General features: G+C 32.9%; 1 protein-coding gene across 3 annotated transcripts in view; it reads left to right on the forward strand.

Moving 5' to 3' along the window:
• The window catches only part of LOC114346442 (glutamate receptor ionotropic, kainate 2-like), a 793,663-nt gene that overhangs the window by 234,993 nt on the left and 533,887 nt on the right, over positions 1-24,783 (forward strand). For all 3 annotated transcript variants that reach the window (XM_050656454.1, XM_050656452.1, XM_050656455.1), the window contains exon 3: positions 15,906-16,067. In XM_050656454.1, coding sequence (XP_050512411.1) covers positions 15,906-16,067 — 162 coding nt within the window. The remainder of the gene's footprint in view (positions 1-15,905; positions 16,068-24,783) is intronic.

The raw sequence follows: 24,783 nt of genomic DNA on the forward strand, positions 1-24,783 counted from the left end.
AAAAACAAAGTATATGGAAATGGGACAGACCTCAAATGAAGACACACAACTGAAAACTACCACAAACAATGAGAATAAAGAGTATTGCTTCAAAAAGGTGACGGAGTTTGAGTATCTAGGAGTAACGCTAACAAGTAAAGGGGAAGAAAGCCAGGAAATCGAAAAAAGAATCTCGAGAGGAAGAAAGACAGTCGGAGCCCTACACAAACTACTAAGAGCCAAAAACATCTCCAGAGAGGCAAAATTAAGACTTTATCGAACAGTGATCCAGCCCACAGTTCTTTACGGGAGCGAAACATGGGTCATGAACAAAAACCAAGAAAATATGCTGAACATCTGGGAGCGGAGTGTCCTAAGGAAGATATTCGGGGGAGTAAAAAACGATGAAGACATTTGGAGGAGACGAACAAATGCAGAGATCAGAGAGCTGTACCGGAAACCAGAAATAAGCCAGATGGTCAGAACAAAGAGACTAAGTTGGTTAGGTCATCTTGCGAGAATGGCTGACGTAAGGTGGGCAAAGGACTCGCTGATGAGAGGGGTAGGAAAGAGGAGAAGAGGACGACCCAGGAAAAAGTGGCTAGAAGCATGTAAGGAAGACCTGCAAACAATCGGGATATGAAATTGGAGAACTGCGGCCATGGACAGGAGAAAATGGAGAAAAACCGTGGAGAAATTCCAAGCCATGGGCCTTTAAGGCCTGTTGAGGTATATTATATATATATATATATATATATATATATATATATATATACATCCCGCTATCATTATGTCATCTTTTCATGTTGCAGTCATTTGGCATCACCAAGAAATACTATCATTTTCGAATTTTAATTCGTGTATGTTTGTTGAGCGCATTTTTTAACGCCCTGTATCGTTCTCAGTTTTCTAAAATTTTAATTTTAAAAATTTAAATTATATACAAAAATTTTTACACTTCATAACCATTTTGACTTCCACCACATAAAAATGTGTATTTCCCATCATTTTGCCGCTTTTCGACGTTGCCACGAGTTAAAAATACCGATCTTTTGAGGACAGGTAGAAAAGGTCTATTGTAAACTTAGAGGATGGAATATTTTGGTAAAATATTCCATCCTCTCAGATTATAAACTACATAAAAGGTAGGTTCTTTACCTGTTCAGCTGGATTACCAAGCAAGGGTCTAAATATTTTACGAGTTGAATTGTGTTTATTTGATTTCATCTGTTAAATTAAAATTTCTCATACCGACTTAAAATATTTGTTTGAAAAATTCATTTTATATTTTCGTTTAATTTACTTAGGGTTTTTGGTCAGAATTTTGAAGAAACGCTTGGTTTGACATAAAATTTGGGACACGTACCTATAGCTAATATGTTAAAGAAAAAAAGTGATATTGTGCCGATATGTGCTTTTGATCTGGAGGTGAGTTTCGTCGGTTATAGGGTATGAAAACAAATACGTTCAAATAAGTCCGGAATTGGATAAACTGACTAATTCTAAGCAACTTCTATTTTATAGCGTTTTTCACTAAGTCAATACTTTTAGAGATATTTGCGAGTGAATATGTTCATTTTTCAACAAAAAAAACGTTTTTATACGGTTTTTCGCAAATAACTCAAAAAGTAGGTACTTTATTGAAAAAAAATTAGCAAATAGTAAATATAGCTTATAAAAAAGTGAAAAAATGGTATATGTGTCAGGTCTGTAGACCCAGTAGAAGCAGAGTTATTGCTAAGCTTTGTTTTAAAACCAAGAGGAGTAGGTAAACTAAATGGCAGATTCACACCCAAGAAAGTCACTAGAAATATCATCAGATAAATCTTCTTTTTTGGTTGATCATATCGGCCTTTGACGGTAATCTTGACTAAAAATCTAAAAATAAAAGGAAGAACGCAGAAAATACAAAAATTGCTGATAAAATAAATAAACTGACCTATGAAATGCCAATAGTGTCAAAATTTGATATGAGTAAAATTGCCTGAGGTTGTACCAATTACAAACAAGGTGTACGGCGCGGGAAATTTGAATTACTCCTCTTGTTTAAAAACAGACTATAGTGAAAAATAAGCTCTTATATCTCAAATTCCAAATCGAATATTTTAACGTGAAATAAAAAAAATGAAACACTTTTCTGGGAAAACTTATTACAACTTTCTTAAAGTGTTTAAGAAAACGTTTATTTTTATTTTTTTTTTTAAGTTTCCAGCAGCAAGAGTAAGCAGGTTACGCTCAAAATACAGTTGTTCCTTTTTTTTTGGTTAAAAATATTCTAAAAACTCCCTCTAATTAACAGCCCAAATGGAATTAATCGTTACCACTTCACAAGTAACTTTATGTATTGTTTGTGTTTGTAAGTTTCATCAGTTCAAAGTGCTTATTTGTGGAAAAATTTGGTTTTAAAGTAAATTTTTTTAAATCTTTAATTTTGAAAAAAGACTTTTGTCAAAATAACTTAAAAATTATTAGTGATACCAAATATCTTAAAGAGTAAAAAATGTAGGTGTTGCTTTTTTAAATATTTGGAATTTTTTGATTTTCTGGAAGACAAAAATTGGTTAAGATATGGCTGTTCAAAATTTGCATATACATACTCGTGACTAGTGATTCGTTCGAGGCCTTTCAACAAAACCCCTTTCAAAAATAAGCATTTTGAACCAATGCAACTTACAGATCATATACAGGGTTTCCCCGAAAATAGTGCGTTCCTTAAAGGTATAGATAGAAAGCACAATGTAGAGCAAAAAAGTCTTATAACATTTTATTCTAAATTCAGCCGTTTGACCAAAAAACGAAAATACATTTTGATATGCAAATTGATACTCAATTAGTAAATAAACAAGGGGTCCCATTAGATTAAATTTCACAGTCACAGGTTCTTCTACGCCATGTTGCCAGGTCATATAAATTTATGAAAATAAAAATTTACTCTTATGGAGAACAACGTAATTTTTGTTGAAACGGTTAACTTTAGGAAAAAATGTTACAACACCTTTTTGTTCTAAATTGTGTATTATATCCACACCTTAAAGGAACGCACTATTTTCGGAGACACCCTGTATAAACAATACATTTATCTAAAGTAACGTGTGAAGCGGTAACAATTAATTTTCATGACTTTCTTTTGCCAAAAAAAAGGGAACGATTTTATTTTCAGCGTAACTTGCTTACTTTTCACGCTAGAAACTGTTTTAAAAACACCAAAAAAAAATTTTTTTTAAACACTTTAAAAGAGTTATGATGAGTGTTTCCCGAAAAGTGCTTTATTTTTTTGGTTATTTTACGTTAAAATATTCGATTTGGTATTTGACGAATAAGAACCTATTTTTCATTAGCTGCAACCCTGCTTCTACTGGGTCTACAGACCTTATACTGACACCTCTTTTTCATAAGCTATATTATTGCTAGGAATATTTTCTTCGATAAAATATGTACATACTTACTTTTTGAGTTATTTGCGAAAATCCGTCCAAAACGTGTTTTTCTATGAAAAATAAACATATTCACTCGCACATACCTCGAAAAGTATTGACCTAAAACTTTTATAGAACAAAATTTGCTTAGAATTAGAATTAGTCAGTTTATCCACTTCCGGACTTATTTTGCACGTACGTTTTTTCACCTCCAAGAAGGGGTGAAAGTCACATCCAGGACAAGAGAACATATCGGCATAATCTCACTTTTTTCTTTGGCATTTTAGCTACGTGTGTGCCAAATTTTATGTCAATCCAAGCGGTTCTTTAAAATCTGGAGGTTTTGCGATATTTTATCGTGAGTGAATGGAATAATAATTATTACAACGGCAATTATTGCCGTTGTCACTTTTAGATAAGAAGTCATTATCACAATGATATAGTCAGGTTAACTGAATTGTATAATTATTGTTTTTATCATTAAATGTGAAAACCTAGAATTATCCATGTCTGTCCGTCAATAAACACAACTCGTCTATTAGTAGGACAGAAAGAATGACAAATAAGGTGTCAAATGAAAGCCTATAACCAAAATATGATATTACATGTGAGAAGTTTGACCTCGGACTGCCTGTTCCAGAGTTGCAACCGAAAGTACTGTTTTAAATTCGTCGAAATAGTACAAACTATTGGTCAACACGACTAAGAAAGACCAGAACAAATACATACTTCCGGTTTCATGCCTGTCTGTTCGTCCATATCTGTAGGTGAACAAAATTCATCCGTCATATCAGCTGACAAAAAGTTACACGAAGGGTTCAAATATCGACTGCCGGTTCAACTTCCGGTCACTTTTTGTGAAAAATTAGAACTTACGATGTCCAATTGCTTGTTACAATTTTTTTTATAAGTGTTCTACTCTATCTATTCTGACTTTTCATTAACTTACTTAGATCACATATAATTTAATACAGTTTTGATGTCAGGGTCTTCAAAATTTATGTGGTGAGTTCCGGTATGTGATGAATGAAAAACGACTCCATAAGCAGAAGAAAAAAGTGTTCTCAAGACCTAAGACAATACATCGACTCACAAGAGCGTTGTGACAGTAGCAAAAATTCGAGTTGAGGTTCTAATTACTTTCTCATGCGGCTTACTCTCCTGACTTGGCCCCCTCCGATTATTAAGTGTTCCCAAATCTGAAGAAATGATGGGCGAGTCACAAAGTTTCACAAAAAAGCGAATATTTCGCGAAATGAACGTCAGATCGAAAAACTAAAAAATGCGTGTTCAATATTTTTCAAAAGTCTATCGAATGATACCAAAAACGAACCCCCACGGAAAGGGGTGAGGAGTAAATTAAAAATTTTAAATACGAACCCTGCGATATTTCGCGAAATACATCAGAGTGCCAGTGTGTGCTTTTTTTCTGGGGATGAGTACCACCCCCTTCTCGAGTGTGAAAAAATATAGGTCCAAATAAGTCCGTAAGTGGATAAACTAATTAAATTCCTTGTAACTTTTGTTTTTAGATGGTTTTTCGCAAATAAATCAAAAAGTAAGTATTTGATCGAAAAACTATTCCTAGCAAATATAAAGCTTATAAAACAGTAAAAAAAAATGATGTATGTATGAAGTCTGGACACACAATAAAAACAGAGTTGGAGCTAATCAAAAGTTGGTTCTTATTCGTCAAATTCCAAATCGACTAGTTCAACGTAAAATGTCCAAAAAATAACGCACTTTTCGGGGAAAACCCGCCACAAATTTTTTAAAGAGTTTAAAAAAAGTTTTATTTTTGTTATATAAAAAGTATCTATTCTATCACCATCAGCATCAAAAGTAGACCGGGCAGTATCGTCGCCCCCGCTAGCGAAATTATTCCGATTCGATTTTTTTGCACAAACTTACTCAAAAAGAGGTCCTTATAACATATCCAAAGGGTGCCGGGCGGTGCATTGGTCGAAAAATTGTTTAAAAAATTTTTTTGAAACAAATTCACAAAAACAATTTTTTCATTTCGAACAATTTTTTTTAGATAACTTGTGTCATTCTGGGCAAAAAAGGTGCAAAAAAAATTTGAAAAATGCGAAAATGGCCATTTTTAAGTCTTAATAACTCGATTAAAAGTTATTATTATGAAATTAAAAAGTGAGCAGATCAAGTTTCAAACCCTTGCTTCAAGGTCCTTAAGAGATTTTTGTCATTATTTTATTACAAAGCTGTTATTTTTAATTATTAATAATTAGCGCTATAGTCCCGGATTTATCGTCGCCCCTGTTAGTGAAATTATTCCGATTCGATTTTTTTGCACAAACTTACTCAAAAAGAGGTCCTTATAACATATTCACAAGGTGCCGTGGTCGAAAAATTGTTTAAACAATTTTTTAAACAAATCCACAAAAATAATTTTTTCACTTTGAAAAATTTTTTTTTTAGATAATTTTGGACATTCTGAACAAAAAAGGTCTCTTGTCAATTTTCTCTAAAATTGATTGTTGTCGAGTTATACGCGATATAAAACCTGAAAAATGCGAAAATGGCCATATAACTCGACAAAAATCAATTTTAGAGAAAAATCTCAAGATACCTTTTTTGCTCAGAATAACCCAACTTATCTAAAAAATCGTTCGTAATGAAAAAATTATTTTTGTGAATTTGTTTAAAAAATTGTTTAAGGTGATACAGTAGCGATCAACAGGTAGCCAAAACGCGTTCCAAGATTGCGGCTGTAATTTTGAATATTTTTTCAAGATATTTGGCACACGTATCCGTAATATAATAAAGAATGGCGGTACAGAGCCCAATTTGAAAAATATATTAGGTAATATTTGAAAATTATTCTGTAATTAAATACAATATTAAAAAATCGAGCCTGTACCGCCATTAAGAAGAACAAAAAAATACACTTTCTTCAAATAAACTTTTTTATCCGATGCCTAGATTTTGTGTCATTTTGGAACTACTAAAATGTTTTATTTCGTTAGTCCAAAACAAAATTTAAATTTTTTAATTCGACAAAATATTTCCACGCACAGGCTGTGGTCTGTATTAATTCGAGAACCAAGAGAGACAGCTCATTAACCGCCTTTCATTTTTTCTTAGAAAATAAACGATCTCTACACAAAGTACTTATAGGATAATACGCCGCCGTTATGAAATGATTGTAGGATGTTAAAATGACGAAGGATGTTTTACCCGGAAATCCGAATTTTATATACTTTTGTTATATTTAATACCCTAATAGCACACGACGTCCTTTGGACGTCCAAAATAGGTCAATTTTTGGTCCTAATGTCCATGGACCATAAACGGACGTCCTTTGGACGTCCGACGCTGGACGTACTTCGGGTGTACTAAATATGTACGTCCTTTGGACGTCCGGCGTTGGACGTCCGGCGTTGGACGTCCTTCAGGTGGACTAAATATGTACGTCCTTTGGACGTCCGGCGTTGGACGTCCTTCGGGTGGACTAAATATGTACGTCCTTCGGACGTCCGGTGTTGGACGTCCTTCGGGTGGAATAAATATGAACGTCCTTTGGACGTCCGTACTCGGACGAAATACGGACCTTTTCCAATCGTCCATATTGGACATATTCTACCAATAAGGGGATTAAACAGCAAAATTATTTAATAAAATATTAACTTAATTATGTTAATAAAATAGTTTAAATGGAAAAGATTATAAATCATATTTAATTCAAAACTGTATATGTAGTTTAATATCTAATACATGTTTTTGTTTTTATGTAAAGTGTGAAAATCTGATCGGTAAATTATTCGTTATGTCCACTCTACATCAACAATAAATTGAACAAGAAATTGACTAAGTTATTCAAGGCCAAATTTGACGAGTACAAAATGTATGATTTGTAAAAGAAAATGAAGGAATTTGATGAAATAGAACAATTGGATATGTTTTATTTTGTCAAATTTCTTTATTTTCTGTTTATTCACGGCAAAATTGGAAGTAGAATTGTGTTTTGTATAAGCCAAATTTGACCTTGAATAACTTGTCGTCAATTTCTTGTTCAATTATTGTTGATGTAAAGTGGACTTTATAATGTTTTATTATTCCCGTTACCAAGATGATAGAAGTTTGGTGGTTAATTCTAATAAGCAAAAATATAATTTTTATCAATGTATCCTTACTACAGATGAATATTGAGAGCATCTTTTTGAAGTTGAGCGTACGTGTGCCCAAAATAGGTCCAGTTTTAGTCCTAATGCGGATGGACTATAAATGAACGTCCTTCGGACGTCCGACGTTGGACGTACTTACGTGTTGAATAAATATGAACGTCCTTTGGACGTCCATTGGACGTCCGTGCTCGGACGTCCGTTGGACATTGACATCGATCTGTGAGCGTCATCTGCAAAGAAGAAAATCACAAGCCAGGACAACCAATCCAAATAGTGAGTGTTTCAAACTTTTGTGTTGTGTTGTCAAAAGTTTATTTAATTATTTATGTTTTTCCTTACATACTTACATATTTTTTCAAGCTTTTTGGTATATTTTTCATATTTTTTACTATATTTCGATAAAAAAATTCTTCGCAGTTTTATCCTAATCAACATCATCATCATTCTATCCAAAAAGGCAAATCGCCAAAATCGCAATTTTATCATAATATGATATGTATATTTGCATTTTACCACATTTTTTCGATGTTTTGAAACATTTTTGTATATCTTTTGTGTATCTATCTATATTTTGTATATCACCCCTCCTCGGGGTGAAACTCACCCCCCAAATTCACATACTAATTTGTAAGTACACATACTTTGTAAGTATGGAATAAAGGTTGCTTAATATTAATCAGTTTATCGAAGTCCGGACTTATTTTGAACGTTTTTCACCCCAGAGAAAGAGTGAAACTCACCCCAGGGCAATAGCACACATTGGCACAATATCACTTTTTTTCTTTGGCATGTTAGCTATGCGTATGCCAAATTTCATGTCAATCCTTTAAAATTTACAGCAAAAACCATCAAAGAATGTCGTAATACTTGTTTTCATGAAGTCGGTGATAGAGTTTGACAAATCTTTATGGTTGTTAAATATCTTTTAATTTGTGTATTCGATTTTTAAAGGTAGGTACTATATACGTCCATTTGGCACAATAAAAAATAACCTTCGACCGGTACATATTGCTTGTATCGATGCTCGGTGCATTGTTCAGTAATAAATTTTACCTGTCCCTATAGCGTCGGCCGTCGGGTCCTATTGTAAATTATTATAATAATAGTCCGTCTCGGTATTTTATTATTTTTGTCATAAGTATCTCTGTGGAAATGCAAATGCTGCTTGTAACATCCCAAAAACCAGCTCTACTATTAATTGTACTCGTATAAATAAGTGTATAATATGTACCTACCTACTTATTTATTGTATTCATTTATAGACCTGGATCCCGCGTAATAAAAAAAGTTGATTAACAGCAAGCTGAAAATTTGTTAATAGCTTCACGGTGTCTAGTCGGACAAACTTTGATGTACGGGAATACTGGAACCGGGGAAGTTTTAATTGTGGAACAGGTTAAAAACTTGGAACATCAGACTACCGAAAACGTTCCATGTATTTTGTCGGACAGAACTTCCAATTGATTTGTTACCATTTCATTAAACTCTTATGCAAAAATCAGACTGCGTACCAGTCTACTTTTATTCTCTTAATATTTTTACTTAAAAAAAGTGTACTACAATCATCTCGCTAAACTTAATATAACTGTTTTCGAGATAAACCCATTTTAAATCTGCGATATAACATAATTTTTTGCATAATATTGTAGTTAAATCCGAAAAATCAACTTAAAACCATAATAATAATTGTGCCAATTCTCATTTATGTCATTTATATTTTTGGAGATTTTTATGGTTTATAAGTTATTTTTCGAGTTTAGCGAGACGAATGTAGTATATATTTTTTAAGTAATAATATTAAGAGAATAAAAGTTTTGATTCGAAAAGTATATGTAATGTAGAGTTCCCTCAGCGATGTGATATAATATTATTACAGTATAGCTCCCCGTGCATGACAAGCTTATGGAGGTAGCCCATATAGCCTAGGCTATAATATTATTAAAAAAATCACTTAGATGGGACAATGGCTTTAGGAAATTCGAGACATCAAAAATGGCCCATTTTTAAGGTGGTGCGTTAATTTCTTGGAGAAATGTAATTATAATTTAATGTAAATAATCTAATATCCAATAATTGTAAATTAATATAAGATGTAATATAAGTTCCTTAAAAAATATATTTTTTATTTCCCACAATACATTCTCCACAGGTATAAATATCGTCTCTAGACGTCCACCGAACGTCCTCCCAGGACGTTAGATGGATGATCGGCAGCAATACATTGGACCAAACTGGGACGTCCTATGAAGGCCCAATTGACGTCCACCGAACGTCCCTTCGGACGTTAGGTGGACCTCCATTGGGCGTTTGGCAACGTGGAATTTGGACCAAAATTGGACGTCCTGTTAAGGTCCAATTCACGTCCCCTAAGACGTCCGATTAAGATCCAATTTACTCCGATTAAGGTCCAATTTACGTCCAATTAAGGTCCCATTTACGTCCGATTAAGGTCCAATTTACGTCCGATTAAAGTCCAATTTACGTCCGATTAAGGTTCAATTTACGTCCGATTAAGGTCCAATTTACGTCTGATTAAGGTTCAATTTACGTCCGATTAAGGTCCAATTTACGTCCGATTAGGGTCCAATTTACGTCCCCTAGGACGTCCGATTAAGGTCCAATTTACGTCCGATTAAGATCCAATATATGTCCCCTCGGACATTAGATGGACGTCCAATGGACGTTCGGTAGCGCGACATTTGGACCAAAATAGGACGTATAAAGGACGTTCCTCGGACGAAAACGGACGTCCAATGGACGTCCCTAAAGTCCGTGAAGGACGTCCATTGGACGTCCTTGTGCTATTAGGGTAGGTACCTACCTATAATTCTGGTGATTTTTTAAATCCTCTATTGTTAAGAGAATTTACACCTTTAGCCAAAGTTTTACGATTTTCTAACGGAAATTAACAAGTTATTTTAAATACGCACCAATTATCGATGTTGAAAGGAGTTTTTCAAGTTATAAAAATATTTTGTCTGATCAAAGAATATGTTTCCTCGTAAAGAATTTGGAAAAACACATTGTAGTGAATTATAATCGAAGATATATTTATAGTGATATTGTTGTTTTATTTTAAATAGGTAACTATTGGTAGCAGTTTTTGTAAAAACTGTGAATAAATTGCATATATAAAAAATGATTTTATTTGAAAAATAATAAATAAGATTACTAAATAAGACAGAAAATTTGTGGTTTCCCGAAATGCGCATTTTTTGAATTTTTGTGCATATCTTGCGCATATTTCGTAATTTTTTACCGCATATATATGCGAATATTTCATCAAAATTGATCGCATATAAATCCGCTCCCTAGTCATTGTATTCTGTTGGCTGATTCCAATGATTTGAGCCGCCGTACGACACGTTGGGACCAATGGGAGTGAAGATACGTAACTAATACCTATCAAGAGGTTTACTCAAACTTCTTTTCTGTACTTATACCTACCACTCGGTATAAGTACAAAAAAGAAGTTTGTGTAAACCTTTGCACAACTGTGTAAACACTAAAGAAAAATCTAAAATATTAAAAAAAAATAGTGGAATCCGTTAATCTGTTCTCGAAAAAATTAGCTATGAAAATGAGCATAATTTTCTATATCCCTAACTTTTGACGAGCAGTTTAGCTTAAATGGGGAAAAGCGGTAAGCTTAGACCAAACACCAGTAGGAGGCATTCAATTAATTGAGGAAAAAAATTAAATGGATAACAATATTCATTTCAGTTATAGAAAAGGCATTGCCCCGCTAGAATGGTTGAAATCACAAGTAACAATTAATAGTCCTACAAAAAAGACAGGCGCTTGAAAGTGATAAGACCATTGAACAATAAGCCTGCGAACTGTCTTTTAAACACATTCTTAAAAATAATCCATAACACAATTAAAAAAAGGTTTGTTAAGAAATTCTTTTATAGACTTCAGAAATTCAACAACTTCTCCTGATTATGTTTAAAAAACGTACGGAATGCACTAAATGAAAAAAAGAAGAAAAAGATTTATCATACCGTTATACTCTAATATATTCTTACGTTGAATATTTGATGCTTCCCTGTAGAGTATAAAACGGACAGTTGTGTTTTTCCCGTGAGCTGCCTTGTTTAGTCTTCTTTGTCGTTCTATTCGTTAAATCCTATCCTCTCAAGTCACAGCGTCAGAAAGCAGTGGGTATATGCAGTGAACGGGAGGCCTATGTCGAGCAGTGAACGTTGGGGCCCTTTCGCGTTTATCATATGTAGAGAAGTCGCTTGTCAAAAACTGGACGTATGTAATCGTATTCTATTTGTTAAATACTCTCACCTAATATGTCATACCATGTGTGTTAATCCATTTTATTTCTACAATTTTAAAGTGTTATTACATGCCGTCATTTTTATTTGTCTACACCATCTTATTCTGCCAGTTAAATCCCATCATTTCAGACGCTGTACGTCACGATTCAACCAATAGAACCGTAGATACAAGACTAAGGCCCTTTTGACATGATGCTGTAATTGATTTTCATACGTCATTGTATTATATTAGTCAAATCCAGTTATTTTAGGTGCTGTACGCCACGATTGGACCAATAGGAGCGAAGATACGTAAATAAGGCCCTTTTGACATATTGCTGTATTTGATTTTTCTGTGTCATTGTATTCTGTTCATTAAACCCTACCATTTGAGCTGCTGTACGTCACAATTGGACCAATAGGACTAGATATACATAACTAGGGCCCTTTTGACTTGTTGCTGTATTTGATTTTTCTGTGTCATTGTATTTTATTTGTCACGTCCTATTATTTGAGATGCCGTACGTCACGATTGGTCTTATAGGACCGAAGATACGCGACTAAGGCCCTTTTGACATGAGGTTGTATTTGATTTTTCTCTCATTGTATTCTGTTTGTCAAATCCTATCATTTGAGGTGCTATACATCACGATTGGACCAACAGGACCGAAGATACATAACTAAGGCCCTTTTGACATATTGCTTGTTTGATTTTTCTGTGTCATTGTCTTCTATGATGTCTAAGGCATATCTCTGATATGCCCTATTTTTAAATTGGACTTCGTAAGTCCTAGGTTTTCACCCACAACCTTTTATTTGACACCTCATTTGTCATTCTACCCGGTATAATGGCGGAGGAGTTATATTGGCGGTCGTACGGACCGACAGAAAGAGTACCCAGCTCAAATATCTCACCTTTAGTACCATCCTTGGATTATAAGCTTTCATTTGACACCTCATTTATTATTATAGCTGGTATAATGATAGAGGAGTTACATTCGCGGTCGGACGGACCCACCGACAGACCGCCTAGGTCAAATATCTCACCTTTAGTACCATCCTTGTATTACCAGCTTACATTTGACACCTTATTTGTCGTTCTACCTGGTATAATGACGGAGAAGTTATATTCGCGGTCGTACGGACCGACAGAAAGATTGTCTAGGCCAAATATCTCACTTTTAGTACCATCCTTGGATTATAAGCTTTCATTTGACACCTTATTTATCATTCTACTTGGTATAAAGACGCAGAAGTTATAGTCGCGGTCGTACGGACCGGCGGAAAGACAGCTTAGGTCAAATCGCTCACCTGTAGTACCATCATTGGATTATCAGCTTTCATTTGACACCTCATTTGTCATTCTACTTGGTATAAAGACGCAGAAGTTATAGTCGCGGTCGTACGGACCGGCGGAAAGACAGCCTAGGTCAAATCGCTCACCTGTAGTACTATCATTGGATTATCAGCTTTCATTTGACACCTCATTTGTCATTCTACCTGGTATAACGACGGAGGGGTTATATGCGCGGTCGTACGGACCGACGGAAAGACAGCCTGGGTCAAATATCTCACCTTTAGTACCATCCTTGGAATATAAGCTTTCATTTGACACCTCATTTGTCATTCTACCTGGTATAATGACGGAGAAGTTATATTCGCGGTCGTACGGACCGACAGAAAGATTGCCTAGGCCAAATATCTCACCTTTAGTACCATCCTTGGATTATAAGCTTTCATTTGACACCTCATTTATCATTCTACCTGGTATGATTGAGGAGTTATACTCGCGGTCGGACGGACCGACGGACAGACCATGTAGGTCAAATATCTCACCTTTAGTACCATCCTTGGAATATCAGCCTTCATTTGACACCTCATTTCTCATTCTACATGGTATAATGACGGAGGAGTTATATTCCCGGTCGTACGGACCGTCGGAAAGACAGCCTAGGTCAAATATCTCACCTTTATTACCATCCTTGGAATATAAGCTTTCATTTGACACCTCATTTGTCATTCTACCTGGTATAATGATGGAGGAGTTATATTGGCGGTCGGAGGGACCGGCGCACAGATCGCCTAAGTTAAATATCTCACCTTTAGTACCATACTTGTATTATAAGCTTTCTTTTGACACCTCATTTGTCATTCTACCTGGTATAATGACGGAGGAGTTATATTCGCGGTCGGAGGGACCGACGGAAAGACAGCCTAGGTCAAATATCTCACCTTTAGTACCATCCTAGGATTATCAGCTTTCATTTGACACCTCATTTGTCATTCTACCTGGTATAATGACGGATAAGTTATATTCGCGGTCGGAGGGACCGAGTCACAGACCGCCTAAGTCAAATATCTCACCTTTAGTACCATCCTTGTATTATAAGCTTTCTTTTGACACCTCATTTGTCATTCTACCTGGTATAATGACGGAGGGACCGACGGAAAGACAGCCTAGGTCAAATATCTCACCGTTAGTACCATCCTTGGATTATATGCTTTCATTTGACACCTCATTTGTCATTCTACCTGGTATAATGATGGAGGAGTTATATTCGCGGTCGTAAAGACCGACGGACAGACCGCCAAGGTCAAATATCTCACCTTTAGTACCATCCTTGGATTATCAGCTTTCATTTGATACCTCATTTGTCATTCTAGCTGGTATATTGACGGAGGAGTTGTGGTTACAGACAGACGGACAGACGGACGTGGATAATACAAAGTTTTCACATTTTTTCAAAATTGGGTGAAAACAATAAAACATGATGCCAGACTGATTTCTTTATGAAAATAATATATACATTCTCAAATTGTCTATTTTTCGTTGTGAATAATATTGTATTCAACAGTGATGCCAAATTTCTGATGCCAAAATGATTGATAATGAAAGTGGGATATACGTTTTCATGTATATAACGGCAGCGACAAAACGGTAAAACACTGAACTAAATGTATATAATATTTTCACTGTACGATCATTTTGGACTCAAACATTTTATGGAATAAACTTATATAACTTAGTAAGAGGTAAACAAGGAAAGCTGATATATTAAAGTAACATCAAGGAATCAAATCTCTAACTACCGAGCTGATTAGACTTCTGGTAGCAAGTACAGGAATAAAGTTATTAAGGTAGTGTAAAGTGGCATCGATATACAGATGCCACTTTGCAAGACGATGCCAAATCGATGGTAAATGCATAATGTATCGATGCCAAATTGATAGTAGGATGTATATATATATATATATATATATATATATATATATTCGTTAGATCTTAGAATCGGTCGTAATCTTTTTTTCATATCCCTGAGTGATAAGGGGGGTTCCCCCTAACATTTTGTAATGTTAGGTGGGGATATGTGTACACAACATTCCCTACAAGACTACGAATACATAAAAATTAAAAAATTATGATCAGAGTCCATCATCAAGCTACAGATATATTAATCGCAGTATATGTTTGAAGAATCAATTTCATTTTTTGAGTGCACGGATTTTAATAATTCCCCTCCGCCTACCACGAATCAATTTCGTTAGGACGTCATTTTTAAAGCTTTATTAGCCACTCTATTGGAGTTCAACGTTTACTCAAACTTTTACACATAATCTATATTCCTTGAACTTCAAAATGGCTCTAGTTAGGTTGCTTAAATGTTATAACCAAAATAGCTGTGAGTTAAATAAAAAAAGTTGCTAACTTGGACCATAATTAACCTAGGCGAAGAGTTTTTTTTTTGAAAATCCGTGTAAAAATACTAGCTTTATAAATCCCAAAGTAGTTTTAGTCTACAGTCAATATTAATAAGGTTATCAAATCAATTGAAAGTTCGGTCCGACAAAATACATGGGACGTTTTCGTAGTCTGACATTCAAAACCTGTAACCTGTTCCACAATTAAAACTTCCCCTGTTCCAGTGTTCCCTTACATCAAAGTTTGTCCGACTAGACACCGTTAAGCTATTAACAAATTTTCAGCTTGCTATTAATAAACTTTTTTTTGGTACGCCAAATCCAGGCCTATTACCCTGTCTATACGACAAGTTTTATATTTATGACAAGTTTAATTGATGTATCGTTTTCATTTTCAGGTGCAATTTTTACAGAGGACGAGAAAAATGGCCCCAACGAGTTGGCTTTCAAATATGCTGTTAACAAAATCAACAAAGACAAAACGTTGCTTCCGTATACATCACTCGTGTATGACATCCAGTATGTTCCTCGAGACGACAGCTTCCATGCAAGTAAAAAGGGTGAGTTAAAGTCGACACGACGTATGCCGTATAATTTTTGAATTTATTTTAGACGTGTTTACGTGTGAGTAGAATATTACGAAGGTTATCAATCAATTAGTCTCCAAAAGTTATAGCCTTAAGAAATTATAACTTAAGTTACCATGCGTCTGGTAACAAATTTTCTTTGTCAAGAGTTTTATATGAAAACTTAGTTGAAGATTTTGAGGTTAAACTTTTTTCCAAATGAGTAATAAAATTATGGCTTTTATTTTTTTATGTTCTCCCATAAATTCATTTGGGAAACTATTTGTAAATTAATGGTTTGTTATTATCTCATAATATTATTATTATTATTGATATCATCGTATTTATAGTCTGGGCTAATTATCTAAAAATAAGCCATTTTGGGAAAAGTTATTTAGCAGTTATTTTATTGCGAGAACCAAACTATTTGTTAAATTTTTGCAGCTTCTGGAAATATAATCTACTACACAAAAGCTTTTTTGTCACTAAGTTATTTAATTATTAATAAATAATTACTTTCCTAAAAATTTTTAAAGTTTAAAATAAAGGAAATCGGGAAAAATCCCTCTGTTCAGAATTAAATTACGGTGAATTTTAATTCATTTATTTTTGGTTAAAGTTAAAATCATCGAAGTTACAAAGCAATAAATGGAAAAAAGCAGATTTCGGAGCGTTTATTTGTTAATAAACAAACACATTTTTTTAACAGTAAAACACTGAAAACGTTTGTTTTCTATACTTCCACAAAATTTATTACAACTATGTGACTACAGCTGTTTCGGCAGAGTGCCTTTCTCAAGTGATTTAGTTTACTATGTGTTTGCCTTTTTAAAGTGTTTAACTGGAGAGGTTGAAGAGTGGGGAGCTGTTTGTCTCGAGTTGGTCATTCAGAATTATATCTTTATTTTTCAAATCATTAATTTCCATAGATTCTAATAAAGATACCTTAAGGCCTTTATTTTGAATATGCAAAATTTGAAACTGTTCATTAAAAGAATGATTATGATCTAGAATGTTGTTTGAAGTGCGTATGTAGACGTGTCTGTTTTTCTATTGTTGAAAGCCCTTTTGTATTCTGCTATCCGTTTGTCAAAGGTTCTACCAGTTTGACCTATGTAAGTTTTCGGACAGTCACCACAAGTTAGTTTGTAAACACCACTCTGTAGTTGTTTTCTCCCTCGGCTCTTATTGTTCTTAATATATTTGCTTAAGTTGTTGTTAGTTCTGAAAGCTGGTGTTATTCCTTTCTTTTTTATATATCTGGCTATTTTTGTTGTTATCTTGCCAGTATATGTGATAGAGCAGAAGGTACTGGGTTCTTTCTGTGGTGGTGGATAAACTAATTTTAGGGCTTTCTTATGAAGTTTTTGGTTTAATATTTTGTTAATCTTTTGTTCGCTATAGCCATTGTTCACTGCTATTTGTTTAATGATGTTCAGTTTTATCTCGAAGTTATTTTTGACATGGGAATTTCTATCAGTCTATGTATCATGCTATGGTAGGCTGCTAATTTGTGTTGTGTAGGATGGGATGATGAATTGTGTATAATTGTATCAGTACGGGTAGGTTTATGATATACGGAGAACTCATGTGTGTTGTGTAGTCTGGTAATTGTTACATCTAGAAAGTTTATGGACTTATTCTGTTCTGTTTCTATTGTAAACTCAATATTACTATGAAGTGAATTAATGTATGATAGAAATTGGTCAAGTTGCCTGTTAGTTCCTGTAAAGCATACTAGTATATCATCCACGTATCTCCACCAATATAAGAACGGTTTAAATACGGGATGTTTAGAAATCGTTGTTTCAAGCTGGTTCATGAATATATCTGATAGCAATGGGTTTAGTGGATTACCCATAATAAGTCCTGCACTGTTGTTTGTGTATATTTGGTTATTGAATTCCAAATAGTCTTGATTTATGCAAACTTTAAGAAGGTGTAAAATTTCAGATGCAATTATCGGATTTGTACTATTATGGTCTAAAAGATTTTTAACTAAAACAAAAGTTTCTGTTGGAGAGAACTGGAAAAAAGATTTTTTACGTCAAATGAAATTAGTCTGGAGTTGTTGGGCCTAGTTTTTGTTGAGACTAATTTCATTTGACGTAAAAAATCTTTTTCCTAGTGTTCCTCCAACAGAAATTTTGTTTTAGTTAAAAATCTTTTAGGCCATAATAGTACAAATACGATCATTGCATCCGAAATTTTACACCTTCTTAAATTTGCATAAATCAAGACTATTTTGAATTCAATAATCAATTATACACAAACAACAGTGCAGGACTTATTATGGGTAATCCTCTAAGCCCATTGCTATCAGATATTCATGAACCAGTTTGAAACCACAATTTCTAAACATCCCGTATTTAAACAGTTCTTATATTGGTGGAGACACGTGGATGATATACTAGTATGCTTTACAGGAATTAACAGGCAACTTGACCAATTTCTATCATACATTAATTCACTTCATAGTAATATTGAGTTTACAATAGAAACAGAACAGAATAAGTCCATAAACTTTCTAGATGTAACAATTACCAGACTACACAACAAAAATGAGTTCTCCGTATATCATAAACCTACCCGTACTGATACAACTATACACAATTCATCATCTCATCCTACACAACACAAATTAGCAGCCTGCCATAGCATGATACATAGACTGACAGAAATTCCCATGTCAAAAAATAACTTCGAGATAGAACTGAACATCATTAAACAAATAGCAGTAAACAATGGCTATAACGAACAAACAAATAACAAAATTTTAAACCAAAAACTCCATAAGAAAGCCCTGGAATTAGTTTATCCACCACCACAGAAAGAACCCAGTACCTTCTGCTGTATCATATACTGGCAAGATAACAACAAAAATAGCCAGATACATAAAACAGAAAGGAATAACACCAGCATTCAGAACTGACAACAACTTAAGCAAATATATTAAGAACAATAAGAGCCGAGGGAGGAAACAACTACAGAGTGATGTTTACAAACTAACTTGTGGTGACTGTCCGAAAACTTACATCGGTCAAACTGGTAGAACCTTTGACAAACGGAAAACAGAACACAAAAGGGCTTTCAACAATAGAAAAACAGACACGTCTAAATACGCACTTCACCTTCCAGATCATAATCATTCTTTTAATGAACAGTTTCAAATTCTGCATATTCAAAATAAAGGCCTTAATCTATCTTTATTAGAATCTATGGAAATTAATAAATTAAAAAATAAAGATATAATTCTGAATGACCAACTCGAGACAAACAGTTCCCCACTCTTCAACCTCTTCAGTTAAAGACTTTAAAAAGGCAAACACATAGTAAACTAAATCATTTGAGAAAGGCACTCTGCCGAAACAGCTGTAGTCACATAGTTGTAATAAATTTTGTGGAAGTATAGAAAACAAACGTTTTTCAATGTTTTATTGTTGGAGAAATGTGTCTGTTTATTAACAAATAAACGCTCTGATATCTGCTTTTTTTCTGCTAACTTCGATGATTTTAACTTTAACCAAAAATAAATGAATTAAAATTCACCGTAATTTAATTCTGAACAGAGGTATTTTTTCCCGATTTCCTTTATTTTAAACTTTAAAAATTTTTAGGGAAGTAATTATTTATTAATAATTAAATAACTTAGTGACAAAAAAGCTTTTGTGTAGTAGATTATATTTCCAGAAGCTGCAAAAATTTAACAAATAGTTTGGTTCTCGCAATAAAACAACTGCTAAATAACTTTTCTCAATAATGACTTATTCTTAGATAATTAGCCCAGACTAAAAATACGATGATATCAATAATAATATTATGAGATAATAACAAATTATTAATTTAAAAATAACTTCCGAAATAAATTGAAAAATAAAGATATAATTCTGAATGACCAACTAGAGACAAACAGCTCCCCACTCCTCAACCTCTTCAGTTAAAGACTTTAAAAAGTAGGGATGGCGGTTTTTGACAAAACACCGGTTTTCGGTTATACCGGTTTTTTTGCTTACGGTTTAACCTGGCTTTTATAACCGGCCAAAAAAACCGGTTTTTGCAAAAACCGGTTTTTGGTTCTTTTAATCCAATAAGTTACAATATTTCATTTACAATGCACTTTACGTTGCGATACTCCACTCGACTCGATACTCGATATCAAAATGATCAAAATTAGTACTATTGAAAGAACATCAACATCAATATAAATAAAACACAATTTTTAATAAAACCATTTTATTCGATTAATTATTATATTTATTTAATATATTATTATTGTTATATTATATTTATTGATTATTATTAAATATAATATAGCGTAAGATTAATATATACATGTTGCAATAATATTCCCAGACTCTTTCAAATGGGATTAAAAAAAAATAATATCAACATAAATATTTTACTTAAAAATAAATTGGATATTGCAATTTACCTTTTATTTTCACTACCATCAAAAAAAATTATCATGTAATTCTTTTAACACGTTTGTAAAGTTGTATAATAGGTACATTTTAACTCATTTAATGCTTCCTGTATGGGTGTATCATTTTGAAAACGTAGAGAAATCCTTGGAGATTCGTATTCGTAATCGGTAATTCGATATTCATAGTCCGAACATTATTTTTGGTAATCAGAAAAAGTCATTCACCCACTTTCAATGTCAAGAGTCAATTGTGAAAAATAGATGATGTTTGCGTCTACTTCAACCAGATCACTTCTTATGTAAATATTATGATTACAAATACCTTTTCAATGAAATATTATAATAAAACTTAATTGTTTCTTGCTGATGTGAGTTTGCACTTTCAGTTTGATTCTGAATTTATAAAATAAAATTTGAATTATGGTTTTGTTTGGAATAATTACTTAAGAATAATAATTATGATTGGGATCGAAAATAATACCTAATCTAATCCTAATCACGGTAAAAACCCAATGACCGGTTTTTACTTTAAAAAGAAAAAACCGGTTATATCCGGGACAAAAAACAACCGGTAAAACCGGTTATTGCGAAGTAAAAAAACCGGTTTTAGGTTAAAACCGGTGGGTTTTTCCCATACCTATTAAAAAGGCAAACACATAGTAAATACTCTGAGCTAATTAGCAAAATTCACGGAAAAGTTATTTACCAGCAATTTTATTGCTTGAATCGACTTAAATCCTAAGATCCTATATATTAATAATATAGGTATGCAAAGTCCGCAGATAGTGTGCTACTTTTTTATAAAAAAAATGGCGCCGAAAAATCGTATTTTTTTCAATTATTGCTATATAACTTCGAAGATTTTAACTTTACAAAAAAAACACTCAAATAAAAATTGACCGCAATTAAATTCTGCATAGAGATATGTTTTTTCCGATTTGCTCCGACGAAAATTTTCCTCGGAAAATGCGGGGTTTCCCAACAAAAATTCTAATTTTCAAGTAAAGTTTTAGGTCAGTAATTATTAATCAATAATTAAATAACTTAGTGACATCAAAGCTTTCTTGGTATAGATTGTAATTCCAGAAGCCGGTGAAAATTAAACGAATATTTTAGCAACAATTCAATTGTTAATTGACAATTTACGATCGCAATAATAACCAAAATATTCATGATCAAACTTATCAAGATTATAAAGATGAGATGTTTATTTAATATTTTATCGACAAAATAAAAATTTTTCGTTTTTTTGCATAATCTTTAAATTTTGAAAAAAAAAATAGGTATATTACGCTGGTCTAATTAGTAAAGTACAAAGAAAGGTTATTTACCAGCAATTTGATTGCTGGAATCGAATATTATGATCCTATATATTAATAATATAGGTATGCAAAGGCCGCAGATAGTGTGCTACTTTTTTTATTAACGAAATGGCGCCCCCAAATCGTGTTTTTTCAATTATTGGTCTATAACTCCGAAGATTTTAACTGTACAAAAAAAAAACATTCAAATAAAAATTCACCCCAATTTAATTCTACATAGAGGCAAGTTTTTTCCGATTTGTTCCAACGAAAATTTTCCTCGGAAAATGTGGGTTTCCCAACAAAATCTCAAATTTTCAAATAAATTTTTTGGGCAAGTAATTATTTATCAATAATTAAATAACTTGGTGGAATAAAAGCTTTCTTGGTATAGATTATAGCTGCAAAAGCCGGTGAAAATTAAACGAATATTTTAGCAACAATTCAGTTGTTAATTAACAATTTACAGTCGCAATAACAACCAAAATAATCATGACATATTGATCAAACTTAGAAAGATTATAAAGATGTAATGCCTATTTAATGTTTTGTCGACAAAATATAAATGTTTAATTTTTTTGCATAATCTTTAAATGTTAAAAAAATAGTTATTATTATATTCTAATTTTAAAAAATACTTAAAATGCGTATTTCAAATGTCTTGAAAATGAATGCTTTAAAAATTTTTTCCAACCATTTGCAAAAAAGTTATGAAACAGCAAAATAAATATACGATTACTCCGTTGCTTATAATTTGTTTTAATTGTTTCAAAGCTTAAAAGTGAGTCTGTGGTACAATCTAAGTACTCACAAAGAATATCAAATATTAGTTCAATGGTTATATTTTAATCAAAGATTAAAAATACTTTTTTTGTAATTTTTAGGGCGAAAGTATGCTTGATACAGAGCCGGAGCTAAAATGTTCACTCGAAGCGACTGACACGCAGCATACATAATACTATACTTTCATTTATTAAGTGTACGTCGCTTCGAGTGAAAATTTTAGCTACAGTACTGTATTAGTCTACTTTCGCGCGTGTAAATTACAAAAAAATATATTTATAATCTTTAATTAAAATATAACCAATAAACTAATAATCAATAATTTTTTGTAAATAATTAGCTTGTACTTTAAACTCACTTTTACGCTTTGAAAGAATTAAAAAAATTATAAACAACGTAGCAATCGTATGTTTACTTTGATGTTTCATAACTTTTTTGCAAATGGTTGCAAAAAAGTTTTAAAGCATTCATTTTCAAGAAATTTGAAATACGCATTTTAGCTATTTTTTAAAATTAGAATATATTAAAAACTTTCTGAGAAACGTTAATTTGTTTATAACTATTTTTTTAAACATTTAAAGATTATGCAAAAAAATAAAAAATTTATATTTTGTCGACAAAATGTTAAATAGGCATCTCATCTTTATAAGATTTCAAAGTTTGATCAGTGTATCATAATTATTTTGGTTATTATTGCGACCGTAAATTATTAATTAACAATTAAATTGTTGCTAAAATATTCGTTCAATTTTCACCAGCTTCTGGAACTATACTCTACACCAAGAAGGCTTGTAAGTCACCAAATTATTTAATTATTGGTAGATAATTACTTACCTAAAACTTTATTTGAAAATTAAAGATTTTGTTGGGAAAACCCGCAATTTCCGAGGAACATTTTCGTCGGAGCAGATCGGGAAAACCATATCTCGATGCAGAATTTAATTTGGTGAATTTTTATTTGAGCTTTTTTGTTGTAAAGTTAAAATCTTCGGAGTTATAGAGCAATAATTGAAAAAAAACACGATTTTCGGGCGCCATTTTGTTTATAAAAAAGTAGCACACTATCTGCGGATTTTGCATACCTATATTATTAATAAATATAATCATAAGCTTCGATTCCAGCAATAAAATTGCTGGTAAATAACTTTTCCCAAAAATGGCCTATTCTCCGATAATCAGCCCAGACTGAAACTAAATCACTTGAGAAAGGCACTCTGCCAAAACAGCTGTAGTCACATAGTTGTAATAAATTTTGTGGAAGTATAGAATTTATTGTTAAATAAAATGAACTTCCATCAAGTAACGGTCGAATCCATCAATTAAACACATTTCTGTTAATTTTGCCACCGAGACTACTAATAATATATTAGGTATACAATACAGTAAAACCTGTGTTACCGGCCACCTGTACTAACGGCCAGTTTAAAAATACCCTAAACCAATTATATGTAGACTACAAAAACTGGCAATACTGGCCACCTTTTTATATCGCCAATAGTTCTTTTATTTTTAATGGCCGTTACTGGCAGGTTTTACTGTATACAATCTTAAAATTCGATTCCAGCTATAATCTAGTAATAGTATATTACATACCTAGCGGGAAAATATTCTATTTCAGCCGAGCGGCAAGGTAGTTTACCGAGGTGCGAAGCACTGAGGTAAACTACAGACGCGAGGCTAGAAATCGCGAGGTTTGTATACTATTTTACTCACAATCGGTTAGTAGTTTATGGATTTCTAATACTCACAATCTACCAATGATAATTTCGTTTCAAATATCTGTATCCATTTTCATTATGTGATAAGATGAATTATTTTAAGTAACCTGTGAGATCGTTGCTAGGTAACAAAACAAGTTTAATAATAGTTAATAGTAATCATAATTCCAATATAACTATTAATATTTATAATTCCGAATAATTTTCTTTTTGTTATTGTTGTTGTTTCTTAATTAAATAAATGTTGAGTGAATTCTATTCTTTCTAAACCATCTTTTAATCAAAAATGACATTGACATTTGCAGGTAGAAAAGTGACAGATGCTAGCCGGGAAAGTACTTTCCCGGCTAGCTGGGAAAGTAAAGTAAGTAATAAGTCGCTTCCTGATTACTTCAAAGGTTAGAAATCCATAAATTACTAACCGATTGTGAGTAAATAACTTTTCCTTGTTTTTTCGTAATTGACCCAGAGTAGTAGTAGAGAAA

The sequence above is a fragment of the Diabrotica virgifera genome, chromosome 7, assembly GCF_917563875.1.
Source record: "Diabrotica virgifera virgifera chromosome 7, PGI_DIABVI_V3a".
NCBI classification, from domain to species: domain Eukaryota; kingdom Metazoa; phylum Arthropoda; class Insecta; order Coleoptera; family Chrysomelidae; genus Diabrotica; species Diabrotica virgifera.